Genomic DNA, 13,174 nt, shown 5'->3' with positions numbered 1-13,174 from the left:
ATCATCTGAGTTGATAATTTATTGTCTTAGATGATCGTCTAGATTGATGGTCAATCATTTGATTTATCAATTGATCGTTTAAATTGTAATTATCATTGATTTTGTAGTTTATTAAATAGTAATATAATAAAAAGGAATATAATAATTTGAAAATAAATAATATAAAATATAATGCACGTAATTAACGATACGTATATGTATGTAATCTCTTAAAAAATATAATAAGTTGAAAATAAAAGTTATTAATTATTAAAATATCGAAATCATGTTATAAGAGGTTGTAAAAATAAGACAAAGTGTAAAAAAAAAATTATTGTCTTATTATTAAATATTAGTTTCTAAGTTTAAATTTAACATTACTTCTTTTGAGATAAGACAATTACTATTTATTTTATTTTATGCGAAAATTTGATGTGATTTTTTTATTGATAACTATTAAATTTAACCTCATATTGATTGAATTATAGGGATATTCGAATCTATTTCTTAAATATTAAAATTATAATGTAAAATTCACACTTTCATAAAAGTTACTTGTTTTGATACAATTATTACCGTATTACAAAATCTCGTAATCCGATCCTCTGTATTTGGGACCGTAAATCGTGGTTCGAGGGAATATTTTATTGAGAAGATAAAATAAAACAGAAGAAATTGTATTATTTTGAAATGCTACAAATATTTATTTAATAATGATTTAATCTAATATGTCACGTTAGTTCATTTTATTTTGTTTATTATTTTCTGGTTTAACTATCTAATGTTTTTAAAAAAAGTTTAATTTAGTTATCTCTGTTATTACTTTTTTTTATATCTTTTCATTTGTATTTTTTATATTTGAAGTTTTTTAGAAAATAAAACTATATGAATATTTATATCTTTTAAAAATTTAATTTAACATGAATGTATAAATTGCAATTAAATTTAATTATTAATTTAGTTTAAAATTAAATCCTTTTAATAATAAAGAAACTTGAGCCAAAATTTTAAATAAAAAACTAAATTAAAAATAAACATGTAACATTAATACTTATATTATCAAATTTTTATTGTAATATAATTATAATTTGATGTGACTATTTATATTTTTTAAATTAAAAAAGTTAAAAAAATTAAAATTTCATCGATCAATTGACAGTTACGATAGTTGTTAACTTACAAATTAAACTTTTTTTAAAAACAAATTAAAAGATTAAATCAATAAAAAATGATAAAAATGAAATGAACCAAATTAATAAATTATAAAAAATAAATCAATTATAAAGTTTTATTTAACTATATAAAAGAACGAGATCAGTTGGTGACAGCTGGCACTGATAATTCTATTAGTACCACTGCCTAACAGTGTCCATGTACGTACAGTTCAGAATGGAAATAAACCTATGCTGTTCCGCGTTAACACATTTAATATCTTTCCCAAATGTCTTTTTTTTGGACAAAATATATTTTATACTTTTATAATTAAGGAAATAAAAACTTAACATAATTTGTTTCATGTAAATCAGTTTTCAATTATTCTTAAGTTCTATACAGAAACGGATAATTATGTAAATAGATGTTTATATAATTTTTTTAATCAACATATCAACTATATTCCTAACATTAATTGCTATATGGGTAAAAAGAAATATTGCATTACATATATCTCCTCAATCTTTAAATAATTTTTTTAGCTCTACTTTTTGCAGAAAGGAAAATTGGATAGGAGGGAAAGAGATTTTGAAGTTTGAAAAAAAAGGTAAAAATATGTAATATTATAAGTAATTAAGTAAGTTTATTTAATACATATCAAATGTCAATAAGAACATTTTCTAAACACTTCATATTAGACTAGGAAAGAAAACTATCCAGAAAAAAAATTAATAAAATTATAAGAGGTATTTGAATAATTTACTCGATTAAAAGTAATCTTCAATAAAAAGATAAATTTAAAATTATTATTAAATCACAATATAAAAAAGCTTTACACAGAAGTTACACATTTTATTTTTTATCCATTCATAAAATAACTAATATAACAAAAAAATTAAAATAAAAAACATAAGTTTTTTGTCAAGGTCTGGTTTTGTTTTGTCAACATGCTTTCATTTTCAATTTTACTTTCTAGTTTGGAGTGTCCCACTTTTCAAGCCTCTCTGTTTTCTCTTGTCTCTCTTTACAAACCCTCGTCTGTGTTCCACTCAAAAGGATCCACAAAGAAAAATAGCAACATTGCATCAAATGGGTACTTCTGGCGACAATTTTCTCCAAGTTCTCTTCAAGAACTTCGATGTTCTTGCTCTGTATGGTTCTTGTCCATTACATCTCTACGCTTGAATGCCATTGTATGATGTAGATTCACATGAAAAATTTAAACTTTTTCTTTGTTACATTGAATCATTTTGATCTGAGATTTGTGTTTTTGCTTTTTGTTCAGGCCGTTGGTCACCCTGGTTTACCCTTTGTAAGTATAGCTTTTGTTTTTTGAATGTGACTTTTTGAAAAAAGTGTGTGAGGTTTTGAGTTGTGAGTGTATCTTTTGGTGTTTGTGGCAGATATGCTTCGATAAAGGCCATAGAGAGTAGGTCTAGTATTGATGATCAGCAATGGCTGACTTATTGGGTTCTCTATTCTTTGATCACTCTGTTTGAGCTCACATTTTCCAAAGTTCTTGAAGTGTAAGTTAATGACTGAATCTCAACATTTTTTGGATGCTTTATATTGATGTTATCATGTATATATATTGAAGTATGCAATTTCTTTGTGGTGCATTGTTTGAACCTTGACAAAGGTATGAAAAGATAGGGTGTGTTTGATTTTCTATGTGCTGTTTTTAGTTTTCAAAATCAACTAAACAATGTGTTCAGATAACTGGCCAAATAATTTAAAAACAATGAAAACATAATGATTTTATTTATTTAAAGTTCAAAGTTTAAGTTATAAATCATGAGTTTTAACTTTTGAGTGTGTTTTACAGGTCTTTTTAAGATAACTGGCTTATTTTATTTGAAAGAACCCTTGACCATTATTAAGCCATTTGTTGTGAGCATGTTCAGCTAATTAATTTATAACATTTTTTTTTTAATGCTAAGTAATATATGAGTTTATAACTTATCATAATATATATATTTTATTTTATCTTCAATATTCTATCAACATTCATCACTGTCTCTTTTCAAATTATATTATTTATTTTAGTTTTAAATTTTTTATTTTCATACTATTTTTTAATGAAATACTTTATCCTTAAGGGAACTATAAAAACATTTAAACTTAACTGAATTTTAGATATAAGATAGTAACAAATAAAATTACAAGTAAATGGGTAAAAAAATTAAAAATGTTTTAATGGTGCACACGTTCTTAAATTATTAACAATTATATAGTAGTTTGCCTCATCTTAATAGTCAAACACAATGCTAAGTTTGTGTTTATTCATTGAGTTAAATTCACGAACATGATTATGATTAAGTACTTAATTAAGTTTAAGTAATTTACCAATGCCATTTAGTCTTAGTTATCACTTGGGGGAAATTTTCATTTTCAAAAGGTTCTCTGAGGAGTTCTTTGCTTGGCAAGAAAATTTTTAAGAAACTAAACCTTTGTAACTTTCCAATGTAATTGTGTTTCTAATTTCAGGCTTGCCATTTGGCCTTATGCCAAGTTGATACTTAGTTGCTGGCTAGTTCTTCCGCAGTTCAGTGGGGCAGCACATGTTTATAGGCATTATGTTAGACCATTCTATATGAATCCACAAATGCCACAAATGCCAAAGTTTTCAGGAGCCTCTCAAATGTGGTATGTTCCTCGAAAGAACATATTTAGTAAGCAGGATGATGTCCTTTCTGCTGCTGAGAGGTACATGGAAGAGCATGGAACTGAAGCATTTGAAAGACTCATAACCAAGGTACACATTGTCCAAATTTTTTTGTGACCAGTAGTTATGGAAACCAAGAATCTTATGGAAGGTTTTAGATGTAAATTATAGTTGCTTTTGTTAATTTCATTGAGAACAGAATTTATAGGAAGTATACCTGTTTTAGTGCAATTTAAGCATGAAAATATATGCAACTAGGCCTGTTTTTAATCATAAATAATACTTATGGTTTGGTTGTTGATATATATATGCAGGCTGACAGAGAAGCTAGAGGACGGAGGAACGGAAGTTATATGATCTTTGATGATGATTATATATATTAATTAACTGTGTTAACCCTTAAACTCATCTGTAGTATCACCGTGGCGATACTTTAATAGTGATTTAAGTGTAAGACTTATGAACTTAGTTAATTTAGATGTAAATCTAGTTCAGGTTGAGATATTTCATCTATAGTTAATTCAACTATAAAGGCAAAAGGAGGAAAGATAAAAAAAAAAATGGAGAAAGTGATGGAGAATCATTGTCGCAACCAGAGTCAGGAGTAATCACTACCATCTTTTCCAAAGTTTTTTTCGACTTCAAGTATGTGGAAAAGAACACACTGACTTTGCTTTTCTGAGCTAAATTTGATAAGAAAAATGTCCATATATTCAATTTATTCATTGAAGACTAATAGTAACGCAGGGCTGAAGTTGTGCAATGCTCTCGTGTGAGAATACAAGGCTCTGATATTCATTCACATTAAAAAGAAAGAACTAGGCTCTTCCAGGTTTAAATTAGAACTGAAATTATATGTCGATATATTGCATAGAATTTTACCTTAAATATAAGTATGTTATAGAGTTCCATGGTAGAAATAAACTTTTAATGAAAAACTAACTCAATGTTTAAGGGATGCATGGCTATATTGGAAGGGTTATGCTTTCTACGTTACGAATTGTAAGATTATGTTTGGAGTCCCTTTTAAAAAAATCATTGTTTTAGTTAAGGGATGCACAAAGGCTTTTTGTTTTTGTTTTTTCTTAAAAGACCCTTATGCATAAAGTACCTTGAAATAGCTCATGATTTATCTAGCAAGGTGTTTCTTTTGAAATTTGTCTGAAATTGAACGAGTCATACGGCCATGTACTCCACCAAATTATTCATTGCAAAATTTTATTTGAAATGTTATATGGCTTGCAATCTTCAATACCTAAAAGTTAACTTTAGCTAATGGATATTGAAAAAACATGACAAATAGCAGTCTAAATCTGTTTATTTTCTTTAACAGATATGCAGAACTAGTGTGAGACAACTTGCGCAAAACCACATAAGTTTGATCTTAACCTCAACCAATCGAACCAGATTAATTGTTTATAATGCTTCGATAGGCACAGCTTTACTTGTTTTGCATGTTCAATGAATATAATGCACGCCGTGTTCCTATTTTGATGCATCGACAATCCTATATGCAACCTCCGGTGCATTCTTCATATGATTTGGAGAGTAAATAAATACATAGCTTTAGATATTAAACTGTTAAAAAAATTGTGAAGCCTAATTCAATATCCTCGTGTACATCCACCAGTTTAACCCTAAATGCTTTCACATATTAGAGTAATATTTAACATGGCAAAAGAGAAAACTCCTTTTGCTTTTAGGCCAATAATTAGTATCACATTCATCCTGGGTCATATTATGTCACCTGCTTTTATAATTCAACCACGGTTTTGAACCTTAACTTAGATTGCTTGGAGAGCATCTGTTGTCAATAAAGGCTATGTAGCAGTAACTGTCCTTTATTCACCCATTTTTGAATCAAAGGACCGCTGCACCAACATGAGCAAGCTACCTTCTTTGAAGAGGAAGGTAAGTCTTGTCAACTGAATTTTTCTCCTCCTTAAAAGGTTGTGTAGAGGGATCAGACAGACTTGGTACTCTCGAAACACTACCCTTTCCTCTCTTAGCATTTGGTCCCACGACCTCTATCATATATTTCCACCCATCAATTGGCCTCCTCCTGCTAAATATATGAGTCTTGATAAAACTAGCAATCTGCATACAAGTTTTATCAAGTTGTCAATGATAAAGAGAAAAACTAGGCATCTGACAGTATGCTCCATGGTTCCTATAAAGAATACCAATGGTTTGTATTGGGATGGCAATCTATTGTTTTTATACACACCTGAAATTTGCTATAAGCAATACGTCGTTCAAATTCCTGGAGAAGTATATCTTCTTCTCTCTGGGACATCTCCCAGACATTTCCTTCTTGATTTTTTGATATCGTTTCCCATCCATCAGGCATATTTTTGAACTCCGCAGTTTGCACTTGTGCATTGTTGAGATCATTATTGCCAGGGTAAAAAATGCTGCAGTTGTTCGGTTATTTAAGTACAACATACACAAGTAGAGATAATACTAAAGATGAAAAAGCTATAACTACGATGCCATGAGACCTTAGTGTGCACAGAAACAAGAAACCAGAAAATCCATAGTGTAGAAAAAACAGAATGGCCATACATCTACATTAGTGTGCAAAACAAAGTAAGAAAATAACATAAGACTTTGAAGGAAAAAAATTAAATAGTGAGCAGTTAATACCTAGTCATAGCCCTATCTGGGATCTATAAAGAATATCGCAGTATACAATAATATAGAACAAGCAATACACAGAACTAATCCGGTTCTTAACACACCGCACAACATGCTTCATTAGAAATCCCAAGGTCAATAACTACTTCAAATCGAACACTCTACACGAGATTAGATTATAAAAGATTGAATATAACCACAATGCTTGATGAGATTTCAGTATCAGGAACTTAAATCAATAACAAATTAATAACCACAAACTCAAATACCAATATAAAGCAACATCTCAAGAACCATAATCCAATTTAAAAGGGGGTAAGAGAGCGAGAGGTATACTCGGAGCAACTATCAATCAATCTCTGAATGTCATCGCCAGCAGCAATGTCAGAATCGGCCAATTTTGCCTCCTCGAGCTTCTCAATCTCCTTCAACCACAGTCCAGCGTGCAGCTTCTGCTTCTTCAGTCGGTAATCCTTCTTCAAATTCTCCACGCTGTAAAGCGCGCCGTTTTCTCCCCTCTTCTCCTTCTCCTTCGATCCTCTTCGCCGCTCATTCCAATTCTCGTTCATCTCCGCCACGAACGCTTTCGTCTCCTCGTCGGCCTCGGCCACGGCGTCAACCGCAGCTGCGGCGGAGGAAGAGGAGGAAGGGAAATTGACGTCGCCTTCCCATGGAGCTCGTGTCTTCGGTGTTAAGTCCTCCGGCAGCCACGCCGTTTCCCAAGCCTCGTTCCACTCGTCCTCGCCGCTCCGGGACTTGCGGCTCGACAACCACCTTCTCGTCACCGGAAATTTGCCGGAAGGAGAGAAATGCGTATCGGAGGCAATAACAGATGGTAGAGCGTTGAATTGCTTTGTCGTGGAGATGGTCGCTGTGGTGATTCGTCGAAACGCTTGCATTGTCGATTAACTGCTCAAAAGCATAACCACAACTCAGTTTTCGCTCTCTAAGGAAAAAGAGAGGGTAGATTTTGGGCCTTGGGACTTGGGCTTTGCTTTCATTTCAACAACGGGGCCTTCTTCCTCCACCTCAATAATTTTTCCTGGACCTCCATATATTTTAAAATTACAATTTTACCCTTTCCTTATTTTAAGTTCCAAAATATATGATTTGGAAAAGTTTTGGACAATAAAATACAAAATTTATATTTTAAATTATACAATCTAACAATGTAAAATAAAAAATATGTTCTAAATTATACAATTCAAAATATAAATTTTGTATCATGAAAATTTTATTGTATTTCGGATTATATAATTCAATCTAAAATTTGTATTTTGAATTATTCAATTAATACAAAATAAAAATTTATTTTAAATTATGAATATAAAATAAAAAATACATTTCAATTATATAATTTAAAATACAAAATTTATATTATAAATTCTATAATCTATAATAAAAAATTTCATTGTTCCTAACTCTTTATGTAAGACATGAGAAAATTCAATGAAATAAAAGGATGTTTTGAACGTGTAAAGAGTTTATCAATAAGAAAACATATGTATTTTTACAAGTGTTGTGTTGCTTAGTTGGCAAGAGCACATTGTTATAAAATTTGTGGTCTTGTGTTTTATTTCTAAGTGTGCAATAATTTGTAAGGTTCGAACTTTGGCCACAGGGCATAACGACACAATGACAGGTTTTGTGGATTTTCAGATATATGTATGTCCTATATGCATCGATTACTACACAAGCTCTTAGGGTATGTTCACTTTAGGGTGATTGGAGAGATGATTTAGGAAAGAGTGATTGAATTGATTTAATAGAATTTGAGGGTGATTTTTTTTTTTTTGTGTGTTTACTTGAGTGGATTTGAAGGTAATTGGAAGTGGATTTGGGAGTGAAGTTTGTGAGAATTAGTGTAGGATTTGATTGATGTGACAGTTTTAAAAAATTTGTTTAATTGGTAGAAATTGAAGATTACCAATATATCCTTAGATATTAAAGTAATATAAAATGATATTAGTTAATGTTATATTTAATTGTAAAAATGTTTATAAAAAATAAAAAATTAACCTTAATTATTATTATTAGTAAAGTATACAAGCAAAAGATATATAATAAATGGAAGTAGAAGAGAAATAAAGTAAAAAGTTGTATTTGAATAATAAAAATCAGGAGCTGAAGAACTAAAAATAAGGAGACAAAGAAAATTTGGGGGCTGCTGCTTGGATAAATATCAACACGTGTAGGAAAGAGAGGTGGGCAAGAGGAAAGTGGAAGAGTAATTGTGCGTTTTCTATCAAGGGTAAAAAATATTTTTTACAACAATTACCCTCAAATCTCTTTACATTACAAGGGATGAAAAAAGCACCTCATCCCGCAAATAAGCGAAAATCATTCCTTCAAAATCTGTTAATGCGAACACAGTTGCTTTTCATTTCCTCGCTTTCCAATTCGTTTGAACAATATAATTTGTTTAAGTGAACACACCCTTAATGATATAGTCAATTTGGTTCAGAATGCTATAATTCCAAACCACACACTGAACAATATAAATAATGCTGTTACCTTTGTAATTAAGCTATTGAGAAAAGGGCTCCCAGAGAAAAATAAAAAGAATGAAGAAAAAATGTGTTGATGATTGTGCTGTTACTTGTACCTTTTTCTAATGTGAAATATCTGATTTATTGTAGATGAACTTATAAGCACATCAAGGAGCAAGGAAGAAAACATTCTTCTAGCAGATTCTAAAACACTGGAAGAGACAATATCGACCTCTGAATCTTTAAATTCATCCTCATCTTCTTACAAACAATCGGTGACATGCAAAACCACATACCCCACAGTAGCCCCAACAAGTACTATATTCTCCTTTTCTCTTATAACTATTATAATATATATAAGGAAAGGGAAAAACTTGCATAGTTGTTTTTTGGTGTTTTCCTTCTATGAGAATTGGAGTTTTATTTATTTCTGAGTAATAAAAGTTTTCTTTAAAAATTAAAATATATTACTGATACAAAACTCCAATTCTAATCCAATGACAACATCAGAATCAAGTATATGGCAACCTGAAAGTGTATCCAAGTTTTGTCCTAATATAGATTTGTTTGTATTAAGACATGAATAAATGGTTATTGTATGAACAGGAAGTGATGAAATGGGGAACAAAAAGGTGGTAAAATGCTAGATAGGCTAGCACCTATCTAGCTTTTACTTGAAGCAACTTTTTGAGCCTGATTTGCTTTGTTTTCATCAGTCCTTCTTCCAATTGTAAAGATGGAAAGCGATATATATGTATGTGCATACACCTTATATAATACTTGAATCTTATGTTAAAGCTGTTCTTCTCAGAGATTCAGGCCAAACCTTACAATTATTTGATTTGAGTGTTGTCCTAGTTGCTACTACCCAATGATCATGATAACAATAATAATAACATAAAAAAAGAATATACAAGAGAGCAGGGGATGAAAAAGAATATACAAGAGAAGGGTGATGGTACCACTGATACTAAGGCATCAATTACTAGAATTAGAAGATTGTCAGAACCTAAAATGAGTACCATTCGTCACACTTCTTCAACATCTATTAAACCAAGAGGTGCTAGGACAAGTTCAATTACTAAAGCAACTAATGAATCTGATATCAGAAAGATTTCTGCTATTGTGAACCATGATAAAAGCAAGACTACAACTCTCCCTGAACTAAGAATCGGAACATCTAAAACAAGTGACATTGTCCAAACTGGATCATCAGTTAAAGAGAGGACACAGAAGTTGGATATTAACAACTCTTTGAATTTGGAAGACACCTTGCCAAAGAAAAATGAATTTTAAATCTCACCTATTGATGATGAAGATGATAATCCTATTATTGAGAAGACTGTTGTAATGCTTGAATGTGAAAAACCCTGTGCTCCCAATAGTAAGGATGGCAAGGCAAAAGAAGAAACAAGGATACTGAAGGGACGGTATGAGAATGATAAAGTAATGGAGAAATGGAAACTTGTTATAATTTCCCTGCTTACAAAAAGTACAGTAAAACAAGTTTCTCTATAAATTCAAACTAGTTTAAACTAATAGGTGAGAACTTTAAAAATATGTTATAATACAAATTCATTTTAACCTGTCAAGATATTTATATTTCTCAAACTATTATGCTAAGAAGCTCTACTTTTGACCGCGAGAGTGCAACAAGCAAGAGAGAATTCAATTGACAAAACAACACCAACAACACCTAAATCAATTGATTCAATCAATGTTCTTTCCCTAAAACACATACCTAAATTACAAGTAATGATTTTATAAAACAACAAATGGAAAACGAAACTCACGTGGCGGAATAAACTTCCTACTGAGAGGCAGAATCCGGAAACGATGTGTCGAAGATGAAGTGGCGACCCCTGAGCCTCTTCAACCTAAGGTAATCCACTCCTATGGAGCTTTCTTTGAAGTGGCTCAAATCAGTACTTGACTGGAACAAACACTTAGGGTATCGATTTCAATCAGTGAAAAATGAAGCAAAAGAAAAATAATCGGTTAAAAGGTGAGAAGACAAAGATACAAAGAAACCCTAAAAGTTAAGGGTGAAAGATGCTTACCGCTTGAATTGTGGTTGAACGAGATGATGAAGAGACAGTGAGAGCCTTCAACAATGGAGACGAGAGAAACGCCGTGAGCCTACACGAACGAGAAATGTGTCACGGCAAAAGAGAGTGAAACGAGAGTGAAGAAGAGATTGAAGAAGAACTTAAGGTGGAGTGAACAAACTTAGGGTAGAGTGAACGAACGTACGTGATAGCAAGACGGGTGGGAAATGAAAAATATCAGAGACACACATATTTTGACGGGTGACCTTAACTTCGTTATAATAGGTTTTAAACTTATTTACAAGTTTGCTACCATGTTTTATATTATGACATATCCATAAGTACGTAATAAAATGTTTTAAACTTATTTACAAGTTTGCCTCCACGTGTTATATTATAACGGATGTACAAAAATGTGTCATAATATATCTAACTTTTATTACGATTTTGCCACCGATCAACTTATTATGATGGATTATTTTTATCCGTCATAATAGGTCGTCATAATATGCTATTTTTCCACTAGTGAAAAGATTCTCTCAAGGTAGAAATCTGAAACGAAAAGGAACATACATTGCTTGGGAGAACTTAGATTCTGAAAGCTCAAGTGATGAAGATGCTGATCAAGATGCTGATCAAGATGAGGAATCAAACTTATGCTCTATGACTGGAGTTACTTGGGACGATTATGGCAGCGATGCAAACATCTCAAATGAACCAGTGAAAATCAAATATGATCTGCTGCTAGATGCATTCAAAGAACTGCATCTGAGGCAATGCGACTGCAATACAAGGTTAATCGACTAAACTCTGAAAGAAGAGATTTTGAGTGTAGAATTAATAACCTTGTTGCCGATAATGAGAGATTAGAAAAAGAGTTAAATGAAGCTTTGTTATCTGCAAAAAATGTCAAAATTGAAACTGTTACAGTAGATAAAATCTGTGAAAATTGTCCTACTTATGTTGAAAATAAAGATTACTTAACTAGCATGATAGCTAAGTTTACACAGGGAAGATACAATTTAGATGTTGTACTAAAATCATCTGGCAGAGCTATTCATAGACAAGGAATAGGTTATAAAGCTCAATCTAGTAGAACCAATACTAAGAGATTTATTGATTTAAGTAAACCTGCTAAAAATGCATGTTTCTATTGTAATTGTGTTGGGAATACTGTTAGAAATTGCTATTATAGAAATGTTGTTGTTCCTCAAAAATTATTTGTTTGGAAACCAAAGGAACAAGTAACAAGAACTGACAATCATGGACCTAAAGTTAAATGGGTACCAGCAACCAAATCTTAATATGTTTTTGCAGGATATAAAGCTGATGCAATATGATCTCAAGGATGGATAAATCTAGATTAAATCATTATCTTGAGAATCTACAACTAGTACATTTGTATCAATTTACTGCATTATTGCTTAACTGCATTGGTTGTTGTTGTGTGATGACATGAAAATATTATCTGTCTGAATGATTGGTTGATCGTGTGTAAAACTTTGTGTTTCATATGTCTTAGTCGACTGTTTGAATAATATATTCGACTATGTGCTGAAAAGTTTTTTAAAATTCTAATTTTAGAACGTTAAAATTTAAATTTGTGTCTGATAACGGTTGAAAAACTGTGATTTTCATACTTAAATTTGATATTAAATCACACCTTTGAAGGCTTAGAATTAGCTTGAAATCATGCATTTTTATTAAGTTAGAGAATAAGAGAGTCAAGGTTGGTTTTCTTGGTTTTATGCTTGCTTTCCCTTGATTTTTGTAGGTTTTTGGAATGAATTGAAAGAAAGGTTGAAGATCAAATGGTTGCAGTGTAGAAAAGTCAACCAGAATGCAGAAAAGTCAACCAGTCAACCAGAAAAGTCAATCAGCCAACCAGAAAAGTCAACCAGTCAACCAGAAAACTCAACCAGTCAACCAAAAAAGTTGACCAAACCGATGAGCGGCAGTTTTGGGTCAGTTTTTGGCGTTGAGCGGCAGTTTTGGGCGCTGAGCGGTCCTGCGATTAGAGGGAAACCGTTGAGCGGTTTAATTAGCCGTTGAGCGGGTTTCTGTTGTTATTTGGCTAGATTCAGTTATCTTTTTAGCCTATATATAGCCCCAATGCGAATCAAAACTCAATCTTTTGGCAGAGGAAGACGATGATGAAGGTTGAAAAGCACTTATTTTCATATGTCATTTTAGACCAAATTACA

General features: G+C 31.4%; 2 protein-coding genes across 3 annotated transcripts; one reads left to right on the top strand and one right to left on the bottom strand.

The window, feature by feature from the left end:
- The first annotated feature begins 2,099 nt into the window (after window positions 1-2,099).
- On the top strand, window positions 2,100-4,532 carry LOC106777259 (HVA22-like protein c). Of its 2 annotated transcripts, none has more exons than XM_014664823.2 (5): window positions 2,100-2,282; window positions 2,417-2,443; window positions 2,535-2,657; window positions 3,619-3,886; window positions 4,111-4,532. In XM_014664823.2, the coding sequence occupies exons 1-5, from the start codon at window positions 2,221-2,223 to the stop codon at window positions 4,177-4,179; spliced, it is 549 nt and encodes a 182-aa protein (XP_014520309.1). In that variant the 5' UTR covers window positions 2,100-2,220; the 3' UTR covers window positions 4,180-4,532. The 2 variants fall into 2 exon arrangements, with proteins under 2 accessions (XP_014520309.1, XP_014520310.1); XM_014664824.2 differs by having other exon boundaries at window positions 2,231-2,324.
- An 804-nt stretch (window positions 4,533-5,336) lies between these two features.
- LOC106776990 lies at window positions 5,337-7,373 on the bottom strand. The gene is made up of 3 exons (XM_014664479.2): window positions 6,770-7,373; window positions 6,024-6,210; window positions 5,337-5,893 (listed from the first exon to the last, which is right to left on the bottom strand). The coding sequence occupies exons 1-3, from the start codon at window positions 7,330-7,332 to the stop codon at window positions 5,687-5,689; spliced, it is 957 nt and encodes a 318-aa protein (XP_014519965.1). The 5' UTR covers window positions 7,333-7,373; the 3' UTR covers window positions 5,337-5,686.
- Window positions 7,374-13,174: the final 5,801 nt, after the last annotated feature.

The sequence above is a fragment of the Vigna radiata genome, chromosome 11 (genome assembly GCF_000741045.1).
Source record: "Vigna radiata var. radiata cultivar VC1973A chromosome 11, Vradiata_ver6, whole genome shotgun sequence".
Taxonomy (NCBI): domain Eukaryota; kingdom Viridiplantae; phylum Streptophyta; class Magnoliopsida; order Fabales; family Fabaceae; genus Vigna; species Vigna radiata.
Note: the sequence above shows the minus strand (reverse complement) of the source record. Positions and strands in the feature narration are given on the sequence as shown.